We start from the raw sequence: 22,948 nt of genomic DNA, 5'->3' as shown, positions 1-22,948 counted from the left end.
GCAATTCAAATATGACTGTTGGAATGAAGGTTCTAGCTTGTTACAGCTTTAATCCAGTGTTTCGTATGTTTATGCAACTTTTTTTGGTATGAAATAAACACAGAAACACTGATACAACAGGCAAGTTTAAAAAAATTTTAATGGGTTGAGAAGAGACAAACCCCTTCTGCCGCACATGTTCAACTCCAAATTACACCTTTCCTGATTTACGGACTTTGGAACTACACTATTAACCCGAATGACCCCGTGAGGATCTCCAGCAGGAACACAGAAAAACATGCTAATGATCACTTTCTCAAAGAAAGTGAGACCCTTCAAACAAAGTATCAAAACCTATTCAACATGAGAATACAGTTTACCTTGTTACCTAATTTTAACTATTTTTGCTCTGTTTAGCAATTGACAGGTGTAGCATTTAATTTATCTTCCATTTCATCCCACTGATGACAAATAAAAGTCAAAATCTTGTGTCTGTGGCAAATTTCACAGGTGCCAGTGTGTGACGTACTACAAAAGAAGTTTATGCAGGCCATCTAACCCAATCTAACAGTACATTTTAGCATTATGTGACAGGGGTTTTCGCTCAAGGCTTGAGTAGTTTCACTTCCCCTCTACATCTTCTTGGACATTGTGTGAGAGAGATGGGGCTGACAGATGGCTTAAGGTCCCAACTCACCACCTTGCATGAGCAGCAGGTCCCAGGCTCAGCTCTTATCCCCCTCCCCAATCTTTATATCAGCCCCCACTCTTAACCTAATCAGCGAGATGTATAAACCAGACAAGCATATGTGAATACTTACATACGACTGCTACGTCTATCCCTAATGGTAAAAACGGCTAAGAGAAGGAGGCAGAGACAATAAGAGTGAACTTAGTTGTGTAATACAGACAAAGAAACCGAGATAACAAAGCTCTCAAGATTTCTACCATCCTTTAGCCTAGTCAAAGTCTTCCTTGTTCCTTCTTTTATGTTACCAAGCCACTGCCATTGCAAATTCAAATCAGCAATTAGACTAATTTCCTCACAGCTGACTCACCCTGGAGGAGGTCAGCATTAAACTGTATGCCAGATGGAGAATACAGAGCTACAGTGCTGAGATCATTGTTGATAATTCACTCTTTCCCACCATTCAATATCTGAGGGGCAACACAAGGCGACGAAACATGTGACAGTGTTCATGTGGCTGTGCCAGATGACTTCCAAGTGTGTGAGGGGAAAAAATGAAGAAGATGTGACAAAAGTCAGAAATTAGTTTTCAGTTAAAGAAATAAATCGAGCCTCTGATGCGTAGAAAATGATTTTAATTTAAAGTGTGACGAGTGGAATCTGGATGCTATGCATGAAACACCAAACAGAAAAGTGATCATTGCGAAACCAGTGCACTGCAGATAGGCAGCGCCCCTACTTGATATGCTGCCTGTGTTAGGCTACACTTCTGTCCAGGCCCTCCATCACAGAAAAATTAGGCAAGCAACTGCGCTTTACCATGACTAAAACGATTTAGGCAATGAGGTGAGAAGGGAACATAGTGCAGCTGAGGAAAGGAGGCGCCTCGCGTATAGCTGTAAATGATCAGTACTCTGGAGTTAGACTGAGAGGGTGCTGAAGTTTAAAACTGGAAGGGGTGGGTTACATGAGAGTCTGACCTTAACCTCAGAGACCTTTAGGGGAAGTACTAGAGAAACCCATTTGTGTACACACAAAAACTCAGAGGTTTATTGAATGTATAAACACGGCACATTCTCTGCTCTATATGGTGGGTTAAGTATTGAACTCCTCCATGTGTGTCTGGCTCACTTCACAAGTAGAAAAAGACAAAGTGAAGAAGAGCAAAAAAAGAGGAAAAAGAACAGAGCCAAAGACACAGGCGGAGAGCTTGGACTATTTGAGAGCTGTCCACAGTAAATCACCGTAATAGTTCTCTTTGAAAATTCCCATAAGAGCAGACCAGCAGAGCGACGCCACCAGCCAACTTAATAGTGCAGATTAAATCTCTATAGCTGGACTATAAAATGACTTTTCTCTGTTTCCATAGGTCTTCTATAGCCTGCATCTCACATTACCTCTGTCCTGACTCTGTGGTCTGCTGACTAACCAAACCTGACTCCTTACTCCCAAACCTGACTCCTGTCTCTCTCAGGTGTCATTAAGCCTAATGCAGTGGTTTCCAAACTGGAGACAAGGCACCATAAGCTACCTAGAGGGGCCACTAAGGGGGTCTAAAGTAATATAAAAATAGTCTGGCACTCAGGTGCTGGAAATCATATTAATGATTCAATATGTCTACAAGAATTACTGTTTCAATTATTGCTTCAGTTTACCTGCGGTTATCTATCCACCTGATTCCCAGCTTTCACATTCAAATCCATGTAAAACTGGCCTAAAAAAAGTTCTCAGGTGAAGTCATCCTGGGAAACTGAATCTATGTCTCCATGATAGAGTCAATGACCAACACAAAACTGGAAAACAAATACAAAAGTGTAGTCGCACTTCCTGTAGATAAATGGACTGGTTCTTACATGGTGCTTTACTCTACTTAAGCACTCAAAGCAGTTTTTGACAATATATCTCATGCACACACACATTCATGCAAGCACTTTTTCTATGTCTAAGTGCTTTCTACCTAACATTTATACACAATCACACTCGGGGTTCATTATCTTGCCTGGGGATACTTTAGCATGCAGACTGGAGCTGCCAGGGATCAAACCACCAACCTTCCAATTAGTAGATGACGTGCTTTACCTCCTGAACCACAGCTACCTCTCACCCAGCAAAAATGAGTTCAGGTTGTGAACAAATAATCAATAGATGTAAAAGTGTAATTTGAATATTAAAAATCAACCAGTTACCTTGTGCACGCAGAAGGAGCTGAACTTATTTTAGGGCAATAAGCTCTTAAAAGTAGAGCTTTCAGGAGAAGGCTTGAACTGAGAAAATATACAATTTAATCTTTGGCTAATATATTTAAAGCTGTTAACCAAACAGCCAGGATGCTGAATTATCTATTTCAGATAATAAATGCTGTGGATTCCTTCACATATTTCTTTTCACTGCAAAATAACCTTGTTCTTCTAATATGAATATGAATTTGTGTGACAGTTGAGGTTACGCCCCACAAATGGAACTGCCAGCTGTAATTCTGTCGCAGATGTTAAGATGTAAATGTACCTTTGTCTCTCATGCCTGAGAAACCTCCAATATCTGACATATCCATCCTGTTCTGCCCAGCTGAGCCCAACCCACTGCTGAGTGTAGCACACAGGCAGAACCCAACATCTCTTCTTCTGTGGTTTCCAAAAAGGAGAAGCGAGCGACTGATGGCTTAACCAGAGAGTGTGTTTACATCTCTGATTCAGGACTGTGATACCTACAGTAGTCTTCCATTGTTCCACCCAACAGTGGAATCCAGACGAGTCTGCCTTGGGCTGGGGACGAACCAGACGCATGAGCTGTGGAATTTCAGTGTCATACTTACTGTAAGTCACTTCATAAGTTTGCAGTCAGACATGAAATAAGTGTGTGTGTTTTGTTTTACGTCCATACACTCCAGCCAAGGTGATCTCTGAATGAGTGTGATTATACAAGCCTCTACATTTGTGAGACTGTGTGCTTATGTGTTTCTGTATATGTGTAAATGTGTGTGTACAAGTCAGCAGTGACCAGCTTGGGGAGAGGGTGCACAGTGAGAGCACACATACAAAATGAGTGAATGACTGATTTATTAGGTGTATAATTGCCACAGCTCTCCTCTATCTTGGCTGTAGATTTCTGTGCGATGTCCAATGTGTGTGTGTGTGTGTATCGGAGTGGGCAATGTGCAGCAGAGTTGAATTAATGGAACACTCACCACGCTAACTCCATGCAGACCACCAGCATGGTGTTAACCTCATATAATGAGACGGAAAGGCCATGAAATTGTGTGTATAGCTGAATATGAGCCTGTTTGCTCCTCCACCTGCATGCTTGCCTGTTTATTCGGCATCTTCTTTTACTTTTATTTTTAACTCCTCATGCAGAGGCATAATTTTATCTTTAACACTGGTGACTCAGTGGATCTCATTTAGGATTTCAGCCAAATGCTCTCTGGTGTATGTCATGCCCCAGTGATGTTAAGTCAAAAGAGTGAGAGGGAGAGACGAAAAGCTCACATGCATGCACTCTCAGATGCCCAAAAAGCTGTGCCAGACGAAGTCTTATTCATCAAATTTGACCTTGTGAAAATGAAGACTTGAGTGGAGTTCTCTAAATCACAGAGATGAAATGGCAGAGGGAAGAAGGAGCCAAATCACTTTATTACACAGTGCACAGGCTGGTTTGTATTCAAGCCATGCCTGAAACCAAAACAGATGATGTAAAAAAAAAAGAAAAAAAAAGAAAGAAAGAAGGTGGTTAGGAAAAATGTTCCTCCAAAAATAGGAGGACCTGTTTTGCTTTTGGAATAAATATAGATCTAACCAAGGGATACAGATTTCTCACTGACAAATTCTTTGCCAGATACTATGATTATTTGTCTATTTAAACCCAAAATTTCTCCTTAAAGCCCTGCAAAATACTCCCAGCAGGCCCTACCTTTGCCTTTATTCAGAAGTACTGAATGAGCCACTGATTGGATTTCAAGCCAAGGTTCAAGTCCTCGCTCTTTTGAATGTTAAACCACTAAAAGAAGCCTCTGAATTCTAAGCTTTAATTATGTGTCTTCAGGGCTGTGCAGCAGGGGGACATTAATTAAGCTAAATGATCCTTCCTCTACAAAACACTTTGCAGCATTCACGATGGAACAAGGAGCAGAATTGCTCCTGCAGCGTGAAATATAGGTGTGCTTTGTATGGAGCTGTGGGCAGCTCCATGGGGTTCACATCCACTCCACTGTGAAAGAGAAGCAGCTGCAAGAAAGGCCAAGCTAATTTGTAAAATGGTGGATGTGTGACTGGTCTGAGGACGGGAAATGAAAAAACACTACGAAACAATCGGCCACAAAAAAAAGGCATAACAGAAAGAGTCACTCTATCCCATGTTTCAGTTTCCGTTTTCAAAGCCCATCCCTCCTTGCTCCGCCTTCATATTTCTCAGACACGGCTGGGATGGATGAAGCTCTTTAGTGGCACTCTGGGATTAGGCACACACATATAAACACATACAGACACGCATATGCATGCATGTCCTAAAATGTTCGCAAGTACTACACATGCTCACACACACGCACAGGCAAGATACTGGAGGCAGCTTGTGAGGTGATTGTTACCAGATGAGGCGGGTTGTCCATCCACCCTCGCTCAGAGATAGACAAAAGATTACGCTGACTTTTCCTCATCCCCGCCTGATTGTGCGTCCGTGTGCGCATGTGGATGCACAGATGTGTGTGTGAGACAGAAAAGGGGAATTTTCAAGCACCTTCAAGTTGTTTTTTTAGGGGGGAGGGGCCTTGTATCTTAATGAATGAATGCCAAACCCCCCTTTTTCCAATGGATGAGCTGGCAGCTGGCATATGTATGTCCCATTCAAATAGAGTGACATGTTTAATTTGACAATTAAGAAAACAAAGGAATCCATTTAGACACACAGTTGGAACACAGTTGGAGGCTGTGTATACTTCGTGTGTGTGCCTGTGTGTGTCCCTCATCAGTTCTTTACAGAATTGAAAAAGACAGAAGGGGGAGTATTGTGGATGCAGTAGCCTAAAAAGCTGCAGTAAACCTGGACTGTCAGTTTAGATAAGCAAGAAAAGAAAAGAATCCATGAGTAAAAGCAGGCAAGACCAAAAAGCAAATTTATTTTTCTAATTCAAACCACTGGGTCTGAGCTGCTGCTGCTCTACCAGTCAATGGGGCGCAAGCGTGGACTATTTATTGTTGTGGAAAGCAAAGTACTCATTACCTTAGTTTACTTCAAAGCAGCAGCAGACCACAGCGATTTAAAGGTGATGTAAATAACGCTAGCGCGTGGTGTTTCTTTACAGCTGGCTGAGAATCGTTAACCTCACATTATGTCACACTTCAGGTGCTGAGAAAGCAAGCTGGGGTTTTACTCATAGACACACATAGTCTGCCCAGCAAGTGTGCGGTGAAATTATGTTACCCATAATCGCACACAAAACACAGGAAAAGTCCTACGTAAGTAGTTTCCTATGAGCTAAATAAAAAAGACTTCGCTATTTCTGAAACGGCTCGAGTTAACTGTGAAGATTTAAGTACGTGTTTTTGCATATTCCAGGATATGAGGAACCACTAACCCATCTGAAGTGACTCCCCCCCCCCCATTTTGGCTCAACAAGGCCCAAATTTCCGACACCGCTTATCAGAAGATACAGACGGGTACCCCCCCATGCCTAATTCCTTCTGTCTCACCCTCTTTCTCCCCTTCCTCTACCACCTCCTCTCTTTTTCTTCCCTGTGGTCCTGAGAGTCCTGTTACCATGGTTACGGCTGAACGATGGCTCCAACCCTTTGAAAGCCACACACACATGCACACTTGCACATGCTATCTGTATGAAGTAATGGCAACCATCCTTCACGTGGCTGAGTGTTCGTACGAAGCCCGTCTGCCTGCTCCTCTCTGTGCCCAGTTACAATAACATGACACCCTCTCCCCCTGACAGAGATGAAAAATATCACCGGGCGGAAGATTCATGTACACGCACAAGAGAGTCTATGCTACAGTCATTCTCAGCTAGTTGTTAAAATTTGCAAAGACAAAGTCCTCTGCAGCTATTATCCTCTAATGATAACATCTAGTGCAGCCTTGTGCCATTTTGTGATACCACTCTCAGTTCAGAAGTGCAGTGGAAAAGATAATAAAGTGAGTGACAGTCTACTTGAACATGAACAAGACTGAGATTGAAATATTTGTCTTCTTTCACTTTCCCTGCATGGCTTCCCTATCCACTACCCGTCTGCTCCACATCCAATCCTCCACTGCACTGCTCTGCTTCTTGATAAATATGTGCTTAAACGTGTCTGCAAGGAAGGTAGACCACAGACAAATAGCCTCCTTCAAGGGTACTGAGACAGATAGAGGTGAAATCATGCACACAAACACGCACGCACACACACAGATACGAGCAATGGTGATGAATCGCTTTGGCCCCACCTCCCCTGTCCTCTTTCTACTTCTCTCATTGTCATGGTAACCATCAGCACCTCTACTGCATCCTGCATTCATGCTTTCACACCAGCCATCCTTTTCATCAGATTTTTTTTCCTTATCCTCACTCCTTGTCTGAAATCTGCTGAGTTGCGTTCCTTTCAAAGCCTTTTATTTCTTTACTATGAATCATCCATCTTTTCATTAGGTGTTCACACAAAAACAGTAAATGTGTTGTATATTTCATATAATACTATAATAATGTTCCACGAAGACCTTTTGTGAAGCTTGTCTTGTATGCTTGGACCAACTAGAGTTGTGCAGTGAAAGGGCTCCTTAGGAAACTGGATTTTTTTTTTTAACTTAATGGCTTTGCCATTGTACCTCTCAGCCATGCTCACACTACATCTGTCTTATGTAGCATCAATCAGCATCAAAGGCAGCTGAGCTGAAATTGTGATGTGACCTATTATGTCAGTTACTCCCTAATTTGCTTCATGATGATTCAATTCAAGGCCCACATTAGGTTCTACAATGATGTATAACCAACCCTCATTGTCAGAGAGGGAAAACAGCTCCATTTTGACATAGGGTGTCTATATTGTGACACACCAGGCCTCCCTCCAAACTTGTCATATATGAGCATTTGTAAAGGAACTTGGCCTTCACATCAAAATGAACTGAGTAAGAATCACTTTTTAGTGTGCTGGGTTAATGTTGTCAAGGGGCACATTTTTATCAAAATCACAAATCTTTTCCAAAACCAACAACAAGCAGCTGTGAGTGCCTGAAGCTAAAGAGCTAGATAAAGGGAAAAGGGAAAAGCAAGTGAACCAGTGCCACCCTTTCAACCTCCAAATGCAAGTTTACTCTTTAAAAAAGGACCTTTGACATTTGCTGCCGCATCCAAACAAGGGAAACCGATAAAAAGGTGAAAAGGACAATTAAAAGGCTACAAAGGCTGAAATTTTGAATCTTCTCTTTTAATTTAGATTATTATTCAGCTTCAAGATTTTACGCTCACTAATCCAAATGCGTTAACTCCCTTATGTGCACATTAGACACAAATAAAATTATCATATTGTAAGATAAGGTGCCAAATATTGCATTTTATCAGTGGGCTTCACTGAAATGTTTATATTGTGTTATGTGTTATCGCCAAAATAAACATCACCTGCACTGCACTTCCCGTGATCTTGGACTCTTGATCTGTATGACTTGAAAGAGCTGTTCTTTAGATAAGAAACAAAGCCTTGAGAGAAGAAAATATCCTTTCAATGGATTCGCATTAGCCCTTGTATCCGGTATTAGAGGCGCAGATCTGGCACTCTGAGATCCTTGCAATCAAGCAGCTCCTCTGTAATCGTCCCCTGGAGCAGGGCACAAAATACTCTTTACAGCCTGCCAGCGGTGTGGGTGCTTACCAGAATGCACATGACTGCAGGGAAGCGTGTATGCATAGGTATACATAAAAGTGTGTGAGTCTGTATGTAGTTTGTGTATGTGAACACCACTTGACAGCATCAGAAATCACTTCCAGCTTTCTAAATTGATATTCCCCTACAGAGAGCTGGACACTGACCAAGAGACCAGCGTCCCTGACTGCTGGGGACAGAGAAAGAGACTGCATCACCAACAGGAATGCTCTCCCTCCTTTACCAGTCTAGACTGGAAATAAATTGTTTTTATAATCATATACAAATACAACTGCAGACTTTCTGTATTTTCACGCCTTGTATGTTCTACAAACCACGTGATTTAAAATATCTGGCTCGCCTGCAGACCATGATTCAGTCCTTGCATTCAGTTGCTCTGAATGATGTTTAAAAAGGGCTTTAAAATCTATTTCTTTGCATATGTTTTTTTTTTTTTCAAAAGAGATGTACACCATTTCTGACATCTGGCTCTTTCATGGCTACAAACCAAAGCCATTTTTCTTCCTTTCTGTGTGAAAATGAATGAGTGGGATATCGGATTGAATAAAGCTATATCTCATTTCATCTTCCAACCATCCAACTGTTCCTGCCTGCCACAACAGTCCCGCTCTGCTGAGCCGTGATGTGAAAACATTACGCTGCGCTGAGTGACAGCAGCTAAGACACCAGATGTCGACATCTAAAGTCGGCCGATGCGACTCCTTGTTACTTTTCCTTTTGTCAGTTCCTTTGATCATGAAACAGAATTTTTTTTAGCATATTGTGTAAAAATTCTAACTTTTCTGTCATTTAATTGTTTATCCATTACTTAATTACACTGGCGTAGTAACGGGTGGGAGTGTTCAAAGTCTATATGCACTCCTTCACATTTTCCAAAGCAGTCTGGTGTGCCAGATTGGAGTCTTTGTCAGGCCGAATTTGACCCCCAGGCCTAATGTTTGACATCCCTGGTTTACAGTAATACACACCTCATCTACCAGTTGTTTTAGATAGTACAGTTTGGCTTGAAAACATCATCCAGAGGCACTTTTACTGCTAAATTCCATATGACGGACATGTTATTTGAAAAAAGGGGATGTTTTTTTTCCAAGAACCTCCTAAACTGTACAACGCATACCAGGGTGTGTTAGGCCAGAGTAAATCTAATCCAAAACCACAAAACTGTATTTTGTCTACATGCAGCAGAAATGTTGGTTATTGTAAATTGACATTAAATCTAACACATCCTTGCTTTAAAAGTTAAATCACTTACTGCAGCGAGACAAAACCTGGGCCAAAGCAGAGGATTTACCTAAGCTCAGCCAGCACCTAAGCCAAACGCCTGTAAATGTACTCGAGGTTAAAACATCACACACCGACTACTGTTTCTTGTCAAAAAGATTCATCTTGGAGTCCTTACGCGATTCCAACACTAACACCTTATGCATCATCTAACTTCTGTCGTGGACTTTGTAATTGCTAGACTTTTTATAAATTGCAACATGGGAATACTGACAGGCAAAGTGACAGGAGAGATGAAGGAACAATAGACCACCCTGAAGCAGCTAAAATGTGGGTTGAATTTTGAAATGTGGCCTGCAGAAGAAGATGTTTAAAGTTTTTAGACAAAGCGTGTCTCAACGAATCCTTCACATGCCTTGGTTTCTATCACACAGCTGCTCCATCTGGTTGTTGACGGCCCAAAAACACTTCTGTTGTGTTTTGAGAGATTTAGTTTTTTTCTACTTCCAGTCTTTTCTTTTTGATATTTCTGTTGTGTTTGATTTCACTTCTGTTGTACTTTTTTCTATTTGCTGTTGCTGTCTTTAGTTTGCAGTTCGTTAGTTTGCACCGCAGTTATGCTGTACAATAAAGTATGTAATAACTAAGTAACAAAGTTCAAAGAGGAAGCTTAGTGTACATATATATACTTATCAGTCCCAACTAATCACAAATAGCTAGGAGAAACATCCCAAACAAGAGCTCAGAAGTCTTGTGGGGGTTAAAGATATTTTGTAAATGTTGATGTCTGAAGCTTTTTTTTTTTTTAATATTCCATCGAGGGCTTATTCACAACAACACTGATTTGGTCTAAAACTATAAGACCACCATCCATGAGGGATACATTTAGAGAGGGGACATTAAAGTCTGACATAAGCACACTGTTGCCTTTGAAATAGTTTAATTCATGCCTCAGTACTTTTTTCATTTAAAAGGAAAAACGATAGGGAACATTATTCCTCATCTTAAGGCTGCGTTTTGAATTGAGGTTCTGCTTGTCCTACATTGACGGGTTCACAGAGTGCACTAGGCTGCAGTGCAGAAAAACATCACCAACTCTGAACTCTGAAGATGGGACGTCTTCTGCTGATGGAGGAAAATTAATCATCAAACTCCATAAATCAAATTTCCTCGTGTTTACTGATTTTCTCTTCCAACCTTTCTGATCATTCCTCATTGAACCATTAGTCGTCATCACTCTTTCACTCATTCCTGTCCATTCGCGCTTGCAATTGAAGATTTGCACAGTTAATCCAAACAGATCACAGCAGTTGCCCATACAAACAGTAAAGCTATTTCCACTCGTGTAGTGCTTCCAGCCCTGTCTGACAGACCGCAGCCAGCAACCACAAACACTATGCATGTTCACATGTACAGAGGCCGACAGTGGAAATAACTCTTCCACTCACTGTGGTTTCTATCCTTAGAGCCCATGCTTTATGGTTTCATCATATGCTCCTTTTCTTTTTTCTTTTTTTTTTTGCACATGCATTTTTCACTTAAAAAATAATTATTAGCTCTTTATCTAATCACAGCTATACAAAAGCAGCACAGAGTATGTGCATATAAAGTACCTCCTTTCTGTATAGTTCAGGAACACCAGACAGGAGTTGAAAAAGAGGGAGAAAAAGCCAGTAACGGAGGTTAGTGTGGGCAGGTGAGAAATAGTAAAAGATCTCCTGTAAAAGATTCCACTATAGGGGAGTGGAAAGTTTTTCCCACTCTTTTTGATGCCGCTCAAACCTTTAATAGTCATCTCATGGTGAGAGCCATCCTTATAAAAACTGAAATCGGATGAAAAGACGATATAAGGTGCATGCATGACAGACGTGATGTGGACCATGCTGGATATAAAACCCATTTTACTGATGAGTGAGATTTCCGTGCTATCACATAGACTAAGCAAAACCAGCCACGTTGTGTAATGTTGGTTTTTCAAAGCACTATATCTGGAATACTAATATTCCCCCTCTCTGCTACTCTGAGCATCTCTCCATATTTGAGCTCCTGAGGTGAGAAGGAAGTAGAAGAGGACAACAAATATCTATATATGTACACTATAACATATGTGCAGACAACAAACTGCCCAACTAATGCGAAAAAGACAACAAAGCAAACTGGATTACACAAATTAAATCATCCATATATGACACAAACGAAGCCCTCAGAGAGAAAAATCATGGTCACACCCAACTGGGACTTCAATCTAAAATCTATCCCTCTGTAAAGCCGACAGAAACTGATATACTGGGAAACAAGCACTCATACTGCCCTTCTCCCCTAACTTATTGACCACCTGCTGTTCCAAACTGCAGAACCCCCTCACAAAGCAAATATGACATAAAGATACACAGGAAGCATGCTAATTTACACCAACTCTACTCAGTGTGTCATGAAATTAGATTAGTGTGACCTAATGAACCTGCTGCTCACGTGCGTTTGTGCCCTTTTCTGTCACTTTGTATATGTGTGTGGCTGGGTTTTTTCCCTTTCCCTCTCAAACTCTACTGTCGGGTAGAGAAAAGGCAGATTCAACCAATAACAGACGTGACAGCAACAAAATGGATGCTCAGAGACAGAGTACGGACAAAAAATATTGCACAAAGGAAACACAAAGCACAAGCTGCCCAGGTGAGCTGGAATAAGGAGATAGTCCTGAGAGAGATAAAGAAATCGTGCATCTGAGTGTGAGTGTGGCTGCAGTTTTCTCTGTGTTCTGTATGGAGGATCCAGTGCCTGCAGATGTTTGATATCGGCCTGTTCACCAGATGAGGGGAGCTATCTCGACTGTTTTCTTGCTAAAGCTGAATGCCTCTACCTTGTCTGTTTCAGACTGCTGATAGAAACCCTCTGCACTAAAGATAAGCTTCACATTTTACCATTGTGTCATGTATACCCCTTCATCCGTTGCAGAGACAATAAAATGGTATATGTTCAAGAACCCCTCTGCCATTTGAAAGACGAGTCAAGTATTGTTGAAATATTTGAAACATTGGAAAACATCATAACAACCAGCTGACAGTGTGAGAGAAGCTGCCCTTTCTCACACGTAGCACACAGCAATCGATAGTCTGCTTTAATCGCGTTCTCGTTTCCCTGGAAAATACCCTTGCTGATTTAGGCCGAGAGCTAGATAGAGCATGCAGGAGACAGTACACATGACCCCCACTCACTAACTGTGAAGTCACCAGAGATATACCTGAGCTGTTCTCACATGAGCAAAACTGGACTTCAGACTGAGCTTACACTGAGAAGCTGACAGGTTAAAGACTGTTTTAACTCCCAGATGGCTAATTCAGGAATTCACATTCACATTCTTTCATGCTCCTCTTTCGGGTAACCTCTAGAACAGTTCATGGCAGCAAGATGTGCGTGTTTGTGTGAAAACACCTTTTGTTTAGATCCACAGTGTATCCACGCCAGAAAAGAAAAGTGAAAGGAAGTAGTCACTACCAGACGAGATGAATGCAAGAAAGAGAAAGCAGTCAGATTGGAGAGAGACAGAAAAAAGGGGTGAAAGAAGAAAAGCCCTCACTGCCATATGGTACAGAGTATTGGGCTTAATGAGGCGTGAGGCCATCCCCTCCACAGAGGCACTGGCCAGTGAGATCACACATGAATGAATACTCTGATAGGTTTAAAACACAGCATATGCCAACAACTTGTGATATGGAATCAAACTAATGCTTGCATAAAAACAAAAAGAGAGAGAAAAATGAAAGCGTTCTGATAAGATTTCAACATTTTCAATCTGATTACAACCGAAAATATTCTAGCAGAAAGAGATACTGTCGAGATCAGAGGAAAATCTGAGGCTCTGAAGCTGTGCCACCGTCAAATAGAGAACCACTTTAAATGGGCAGGGTTTACATTGTTAGGTTATATAGTGCAAGTCTTGTTATATGCATCACTTCCACTTCCTCTATATAACAGCAAGGTGTTTTATGTAAACAGCTCCTGAAGTTCTTAGGAGGCTTAAGGTTGTCCATATCAAATCCCAGGAGCAGCATATATGCACTGTGAGGCCTCTCAGCTGTAAATGCAAGAGGAAGAAGAAGAAGAACAGCACTTATCCATGTATAGGACCAAATTTATGATGGACTTAAAAATGCTGCCTGCTCAGTTAACTGAAAATAGGGCCTTAAAAAACCCTCACAGCTCACAGATTTGCTTCTGCATGTAGTCCAATGCATCTATGCATTGAAAAGGTTAAATTGGACCATATCCCATCAAAGCTCAGCTCCACTTCCTGACATCCAAATCACACCCTGCTGGAACTGCTGGAGACATTTCCTTCATTACCACAGCACTACCAACTTGCACACATATCTTGAAATCTCCTTTTGGACACAATGTGGTCAGGATTCATTAAAAATGCCTCACCGAGTTGCTGAAAGGTACATAAAATGCAAAAACGAGGAAAAATGAGATGCTTTCAACAGCAGCATCCTGCTTAGTTACATTTTCTTTTATACATCTGAATCAGAAATATCACTAATGCCGGGTAAAATGAAAGAATATCGTTTTGGGTAATATAATAAAATCACATAGAATCACATTAGATCTACTCTCCATTCAAGAAACAGTCGCTACAAAAAACGTCTGCAGAAATAACACCAGCTAAATAAAACCAGAACTCTTGGATTATGACACAATTTGACACAAATTTTGCCTCTGTACACCACCACAGTGTATTTTAAACTAAACAATCAAAGTGTGATTTAATTTTTTTGGGCAAAAAACAGCATCTAAGAGTGGCAGAACCATAATCAGCTCTTTTAACTCATCCAGAGGCTCTAAGGGGACACAACAGTACTACACAATAAATTCTATGCTATAAAGCAATCAACACCCACAGTCGAAGGGCTGATCTTTTAAATCACAACAACTAGATGCTTTACATTTTAATGTAAAGACAACCCCAACAATCAGATGGCCCCCTATGAGCAAGCACTGATGACTGATTAGGGATGAGGGGAAGGAGAAGGGACAAAAGACACACTGTGGCAGTAATCAATCTAATATATTCTGCAAAAAGGTGTCCAACAAAAGAAACCCTTGGGGGTAGCATATAACATTTATAAAACCAGAGAACCTCCCCTGAGTTCAGACCTTAGAAAGTTATTACTACAATAATTTTAAGAAGTATAGCCCACCTCTTTATGCCAACAGTTTACAGGCACAAGTCGAAAACCAAAATGGATTTTCTTCATGGTATCTGAGCCTCCAGTAGCAAACAGGTGACGAATTCCGAGTGAGTGTTGATGGATGTTATGAGAATAGTTCACATAGCAGACACACCATCCTGATCCCTCGTCACACACATCCTGTCAACAATGCCGGCAGCTGAGAGACGTGTGACTCGGAGAGAGAGACGCCGAAAGAGGCAGAAATACTGTACCAGACAAAAAGCATATGAGAAGAGGGGCCAGCTGTTAACAGCATGAAACGATTCACCAACTTTTCAGTCTCGCTCGCGTCTTTGTGCAAAACCCAGCATTTGTTGTCGACTATCACCTGTTAAATGCAAATTGTGGCATGTGATGACAGCGAGTGCTGAAAACTCTTCTCTTTCTCCATTCAGCTATTGATCCAAGTAAATTCATCACACTGACAGATTAATCAAAACGCCCAAGTCACGGGCGAGAGTTTCAACAGGCGCGGGCCTTATCAAAGACCAGCTACTGCTGTGCAAGAGCAAGAGTGAGGGAAGACGTCAAGCGGACAATAAATTTCATCTTCCTCACACTTTTTCAAGCTAAATAAAAAACTATAGTGTGTTTTGAGACTGGGCTGGAAAAGGGGAATGGGCTCCAAGTGGAAGCTGTGGTTTGTTCTGGCTCTGGTTTTCATGGGGGTTAGATTCAGCGCAACACCAGCAGGAGACTGGGAGACTGGTTTGGTGTTACAGGAAGCTTATGCTGAATACCTTCCTGCTTTCAGTGAGTCACAATGTTTCTCTGGAGCTATTGCTATTGGTTTATCAAATGTGATTAGTCTCAGTGTGCATGTGTGTAAGCGTTCCTTATAGAGGCTGAATAGAATTTAGCTGTGGGATCTCTGACTTTGGACTTCACACCAAAAGGGCTGATTGCTCTGACAGATAGACACGCTGTGTTTGCTTAAGTGGTTTTCTGGTAGGTTCAGAAAGACTAACTCCACCTGTTAAAAGAAACCTCCCCCACCTATATGTTTTTCCCTTAGTTTCGGTTACCTTCAAAGGCATGCCCATGTGAACTTATGTGAGATGCTGTGACAGCACAGAAAAAAGACTCCAGCCAGCTGATGGATTTGAACTCAAGAACTTCTTACTCTCAGGTGATGGTGCAACTACCGCACAACTATGCCTCAAACAATGACCCAAACTTCTCAAGCGTGATAAGGCAATATTAAACGACAGTCACAGAGCCATATGGTGGCAACATTCAAATTACATTTTTAACAATTTGGGGTTCTGGATCCAGCTGACTGACCTGAGACATCTAAAATTTATTCGGGAAAGCCTTAAGGAGTTGGTGTTACATTATTTTGTAAACTAAGTTTTCATCACAGGGCGTTACCCTACCAGCGCGTTAAATTTCGATGCTTTGTCATGAAGCACGCAATTGCTGTAATTCAAAGATATATTGTCCAGTCTGCACAAAACTTAACAGGTTTGATGAGTCGTGCGTCAAACACATAGTAGTAAGAAACTTTTAGAGCGCCTCAAAGTGGAAACAGGAAATGTCATGTTTTATATTGTACTGTACTCCTCCCAGGTTGACTGTATGCACCTCAAAGTGGTCTGAATGAACTTCAGAATATTTTGGTGTCTAAGCCTAACAAAAAGTGTCCACTTAGGAGTGACAGCGTTTTGGATTAGTGAGACTGTCATAAAATCATCATGTTCTCAGTTGCATGAAGCCAGCAGCTCTAATTTTATAACTCGAGTTTACTAAGCAGATTTGTGTATTTGGGCTGTGGTACTAGAGCACTTCACTGCTTTTGTAGAGCAATGCCAACAAGCCATTTCCCATCTCTTCATATAGTACATTTCCCAGAAGAGCACATCTGTGTCTGTCTGGATGAGTGTTTTTCAACAGCCCTGACCAGGAAACCACATGCTGAACATCACAGGGGAGATCACCTGCTGAAAGTGAGGTCACATACACATACACATACACAGACATACTGGATGACATACGGACATGCGCATACTCGTATATACACGCACAAAAAAAACTTGTGCTTTCCGCTTTGTTGTTTTGTTTTTAACTATCGAAGCTAATTTATCTTTTTGTTTTGAAATCATCATTTCGCTTTTATTTTATTTGGACTTGATTTGCTTTATTCTTTAATCAAAGCTTCTTCTGACTCGCAGTTCATTCGCTGATGTCCGTTGGGGCTGTTTTGGAGCTACGACCAGAGTGTGCGTGCTACTGCTTGTGAGATTAACAGTGCCTTTCCAGCAGTCAGGTTATGCTGGAACTCAGCATGTCATTGGATTTGACAGAGGCTCTGCAATGAACAACACACACAGATGGAAAAAATGCTTTAACTCTGAAAAACACAAATTTTAAACGAGAGAGTAAGAAATCTGAAAGTAATCATCATATGCACTCAGTAGAAGTAGCAGTCATTCAGAAAGAATGATGACATGAGATCAGATGATTTCAGCGACCTTCACATGCAAATTTTTAGTTTTTAAGGACTAACTTTGCTTGCTTTTCACCACCAGCTACAATCTCCAATGTTCTCATGACCTTTACCTTCTCAGGTTGTGAACCCGATTCCGGCGAATGTGTATGCCACACACTCGCACACAGCCACTTTTTAACCTCTCCAGCCTGGGAAATACTTTAAGGAAGCGGAAGAAAAGGAAAGCGAGGAAACTGAGAAATAAATAACCCCTTTGTGCCGTGGCCATATAAACAGTGCAGCACATTACAGATTACTAGAGTGGCCAAACTGATAAGAAGCTTCCTACACACTGCATGTACTATATTTGTGTGTATGTGTAGGTGAAGAGTGAGCGAAAGCAAAATCAACCTATGGAGAAAGATGTAACGAGACAGAAACGAGGGAAAAACTGGGAGAAAACAAATGACAATGAAAATAAAGATATAACAAAACAAAAAGCAAATTGTGGGACTCAGGAAAGACTGGAAGAAAAGCAGCATATAGAACATTCTTCATACATGTCTCCTGATAACACATTTCCTTGTTTAGATATTAAACATTAGTTGATTTCCCCCCATTTTTAAGTGTCCGAAATCCAAACTTAGCCAGCCGGGCCAGCGTAGTAATTCCAAACTCCAAACAGTGATTGCTAAATATTGTAAATATTTGCACAATTCTGCTATTGTCTTGACTGTGCGGAGCGTGACAAATCTCACAAACGGCTAATCTGTGCCAAATAACACCGCAAAAAAATATGTAAACTGAATCCAAGCAGGCCAGCTGACCCAAATCTCGACTTTCCCACTAGCTGACAGTGTAAAAAAAATGATGCTAGTGAATCACAATAATTAAATGATCAGTTCAAAACAAATCTGGAACAGGATTCATTAAGCTAAGATGTCAGGTCTCAGATTATTTTGTGCGCTTGTGTGTCCATGTTGCACTGGCCAAGAAAAAAGTTAACACCAGCTGCCATTAAACTGAAAAACTGCAGCTCTTGTGGGGAGACTCTCGCCTGGTGTTTCTCGGCACAGATGAAGCAAGCATTGAGGAACGTGCCGGAATGACTAAATCAAACCTTATTCAATCTCTCTGGCACACTGGAAAACTACCCGTGATGTCTGGCATGGGATTAGCCTGCACCTAGTGCCAGAATAACTGCTGGCTAGGATTAGAAAGAAAAAAATCAGTAACAGTTGATTACAACTGTTGCAACAACTGGAATGAGGGTCTAGAGGGTTCATTTAGTTGGTTAAGGGATGTAATAATGCAAAAGGGCAGGCTAACTGAGGACAAAGTACAGGGTTCAGACAAAATCACCGCCTGGATCTGACTGTGAAAACATTTAAAGGTTCCATCTGTGCATTTCTTGTTCTTTCTACATATCAGTCCCTCTCTCCTCTGCTGTTTTACTTCATTTACATCTTATAGTCCTCATTACATTTCGTCACGTCTCATGTCTTCCCAAAGGAGCCAGCCTATATGCCAGCTTTTCCAATGCATGATAAGTGAACCTACAAGAACATGAAACTCTACTAGTCTTTCTGGTTTTAATACGGCACCAGAGCCTTTTATTAGAATTTCAGTGGTGTTTTAGGCCCAGCAGTGAGCTATCTTAAAAATTTTGAAAAAAAAAAAGGGGGGGGGGGGGTTGGGGGGGTTCTGCCTCATGTCAAAGCGTTTAAAACTAGCTTGTAAAATCTGCTGGTCTGATCTGTGCATGATGCCATGTTAAGACCTTTCTGGAAGACAATCTAGCTCTCCTTTTTAATCAGGCGAGGTCCGCCTCATATATGAAAGCTGCTGAAATCGTGACGAAAACAAGACAGTTAAGCTGAAGCGAGGTACTGCACCAATACCAAGGGCTCACCCCACATTTCTGGCTAAGTTACCATGGCAATCCTACGAGGTGAGAGAGAGGACACACCAGAAGAGAGTAAATCTCCTCAAAGGAGCTTCAGGAATTCAGGTAAAGACTCCCTCCCTGCTTTTCTTTTTCTTCTTTCTGTTAGATATAGTTTCCCTTTAAATGAGATCATTGAATATCCCAGACTTTATGAATCACATCACAATGTGTCAGTGCTTCCAAGTGCCCCATCCATTGTGAAGCAGGACTTTGAGACTGCTTTTCACTTCAGACGTGACTTTGATTTCCAGACCACTTTATATTGATGTATAAATCAGGCCTTTGCCAGGGGAGTAATCATAGTGGGTTTTACAGGGAGTGTGTTTGTGAAAAGAGAGACGGAATAAAGAGATGAGAGGACTGGGAAGACAGTGAATACTAGGTTTTGGCTGCGTAAGTAGGACAATAGTTTTGTGTTCAACACACTGCAAGATAGAGCTCTCAAAGAATTAAAAATGTCAGTTCCTCTACAAAATGAAGACAAGTAGAGAGAAAAATAGATAAAAGATTTATAAGTTAGAAGGAGAAGCAAAAGGCTGAAGAGAAAACTTTCTCTGTCAGGGTTTCTCCTACCTCTAAGAAGCAAGTGCCCGCTGGGGTGTTTTCCTTGATGGAGGCATTGTAGAAGTTGCTTGAGAACACTGGCGTGTTGTCATTAACATCCTGCAGCACAATGTCCACTTTCGCTGTCGATGACAGCGGCGGGCGTCCGCTATCCATCGCAACCACAGTCACACTAGGCGCTGGCTCTGATTCAAAATCCAGAGCAGTTGCTGTGGTAATGATCCCAGTAACTGGATCGATTGAAAACCAATCAGAGTGAGAGTTTTTGCCCTTTAGCAGGCTATATCGCACGTCCCCATTGGGGCCCTGGTCCTTGTCCCTGGCAGTAACCTGAAGAACAAAGGATCCAGGATACACAACCTCAGGAATGGTTTGTCTGTACGCCTGCTGGTCAAACAGAGGGGGGTTGTCATTGACATCAGTCACCTGGATGGTGAAAGAGGACTCTGCTCTGAGCGGGGGTGTGCCAGAATCTGTGGCCATCACCCTCAGGTCATACGAATCCCGCTCTTCTCTGTCCAAGACCTGGTCAACATATATAAGGTAAATGATACTGTCCTTGGTTGTAAGAGCAAACTTCCCATCACCACCCTCAAGGGACACATTGACGTTGGCGTACTCTCCATAATCTGGGTCGGTGACAGATATCCGAGCTACATATTGGCCGGGCTGGGCTCCTTCTGAGATTCTTGGAGAACCATCCTCACTGAGGAAGATGATGGTCATAGTAGGCTGATTATCATTGTAGTCACGGACATGAATAGTCACAAATGCATTGGTCACCTGTGAAAACAACAAGTTATAGGATTTAGATAATTCTTCTACTGGGAATTCATCAGCGCAGCACAAGTTCTTCACATTCATTATATTAGTTTGTACTGTTGGTATGCTTAAATTGGCTATTTAAGACTAATTTAGGCTAAACATGTTAGTGGTCAGGAAAACAAGCTCCAGCAACACTTCATCATGTCACCACGTGTTGACACTGATGAAGGCTACAGACTGAAATGTGTTGGTCAAGCAATAAAGTTGTTCTTCATACTAGAAGTGCTGCTAGGCCTACAGTCACTCTTCTAAACCAAAGTGATGGAAAGAAAAATTAGCTTTGACCTGATGATGGTGATAGAGGAAACTCAGGGGATCACAAATCCTGAAACAGACTAGATCGCAATGCCATACAATATTTGTCTTAAAAAAGGTGAAACCAACCACAATGTGTCACTGACATTCATCGTCTGGGAACCACAAAATTGAATGGAACCAGCGAGCAATCCATGTCTAGATAATAATGAATTTGGACCATCAGTATCAATCAATAGGATTCGTGCTCTTTGCGGCTCATTAGCAATTTCTATCTAATATAAGTATATAATACGATATGCTACAAACCATAAACACACTGCACGGCTTTGTTAATGCACTATAATCAAGGGCCACAATGCAGTTACCTCAGGGTGGCTGGCATTATCCCTGGCCTGGACCACCAGTTCATGAACCCTCTTAAGCTCATAGTCCAGGGGTTTATTCAGAGTGATGACCCCAGACTTTACGTCAATGACAAAGTAGCGTTCAGGGTCACTCTGACGTCGGTTGATTTCATAAAGCACCAGCCCATTATCACCTTCATCCTCATCTGTGGCAAACACCTGCACAGACAGCAAAAACAAAAAATCCTGATGAATGTGGAGTCAAAAACATAATTTTAGAAACAAATTAGAGCACAAAAACTAACCTGGAGGATACTGCTTCCCTGTGGGAGACTTTCAGAGATAATAGAGTGGTATCTGCTTTGATTGAAGACTGGCGCGTGGTCATTTATGTCAGTCACAGTCACCTCCAGGGTCATAGATCCCATCTTCCTAGGTGAGCCGCTATCAAAAGCCTCTATCACCAGGGTGTACGATGAGCGTTTTTCCCTGTCAAGCAGTCCATTGACTACCAGGTCTAGATATAGCACCTTGTTAGCACCTCTCTTGGTCTCAAGTTTGAATGTCTGGCCTACATTGCCCTCACGAATAGCATAGCCTTGGGTGGTCAGCTGATCCTTGTCTGCATCGGTCGCTGGCTCCAGAGAAAACCTTGTGCCCACAGCTGTGTGCTCAGGGATCTTAAGAGCAGCACTCTTTTTTGGGAACACAGGTGCGTGGTCATTGATGTCGTTGACAGTGATTGACACTTCAATAGTGACCCCGGTCATTGTAACAGCAATGAAGCTATAGTGGTCCCTCTGTTCACGATCCAGACGGCGTGCAGTGGTAATGATGCCTGTGGTCTCGTCAATATTGAGGTCATTGCTGACACCTGTGCCTTCATGGTCCGAGATGAAATAAAGACTTGCAGTTTCACCAGGCGGTAACCCAGCACTGATGTCCCCAACAATGGTCCCTGCTGGTTGCTCTTCATCCAGCTGGAGTTCTAGTGCACCGAGAACAGTTGTTGTCTGGACCAGAACAAGGATGACACAGAAATAAAAATAGACCTTCTGATGCCAAAGACGTGAGCGCACACAGGGTTCACTGACCCAAGACCTCCCTCTTGACCCTTTACTTGTTATCGGCATGGCTGGGTTCTAAAACTCCTGGAAGAAAAGAAGAGAGGGAAGAAAATATTAGCCACAAAAATATGACTTTTTAAAAGTGCAGGTATATTTTATGAAACCTGAATTGAGCAAGTGTACAGCGCTTTTCATTCTCTATTGAAAATTCCCTCTTGAAAATTCACTTTAGCTGTTTTGCATGAAACAAAAAGAGAATGTTCATCTCTTTTTTTATTTTCACTGAGTATGTATCTTAAATCCCCGCATGACAAGGTGCTAACACATTTATAGTGGTATAGAACAGATATTAAAGACACTGCCTGATGAATTTCAGCTTTTTCCCCATAAAATAGATATATATAACATTTTAGACAGAAGTTTCCAGCTGGATCTGGAAGCACTGAAAGAGCATGACAATGGACGTCTGAGTCTGTCCAGGATCCACAGTGGGTTGGACCAAACTGAGGACAGTCATAACTTATAATTATCCACAGGATAACAAC

General features: G+C 41.7%; 1 protein-coding gene across 1 annotated transcript in view; it reads right to left on the bottom strand.

Annotated features, from left to right (window-relative positions):
- dchs1b (dachsous cadherin-related 1b) overlaps window positions 1–22,948 on the bottom strand; it is an 85,730-nt gene that overhangs the window by 49,091 nt on the left and 13,691 nt on the right. Inside the window, exons 2-4 of the mRNA XM_084942489.1 lie at window positions 21,642–22,487; window positions 21,358–21,555; window positions 19,919–20,692 (exon numbers count right to left, since the gene is read on the bottom strand). Of these exons, the coding sequence (XP_084798615.1) occupies window positions 19,919–20,692; window positions 21,358–21,555; window positions 21,642–22,469 (1,800 nt within the window). The 5' untranslated portion in view covers window positions 22,470–22,487. The remainder of the gene's footprint in view (window positions 1–19,918; window positions 20,693–21,357; window positions 21,556–21,641; window positions 22,488–22,948) is intronic.

The sequence above is a fragment of the Perissodus microlepis genome, chromosome 10 (genome assembly GCF_051167445.1).
Source record: "Perissodus microlepis isolate ML-2025 ecotype Zambia chromosome 10, ASM5116744v1, whole genome shotgun sequence".
Taxonomy (NCBI): domain Eukaryota; kingdom Metazoa; phylum Chordata; class Actinopteri; order Cichliformes; family Cichlidae; genus Perissodus; species Perissodus microlepis.
The sequence above is the reverse complement of the archived record's forward strand: the minus strand, read 5'-3'. Positions and strand labels throughout refer to the sequence as shown.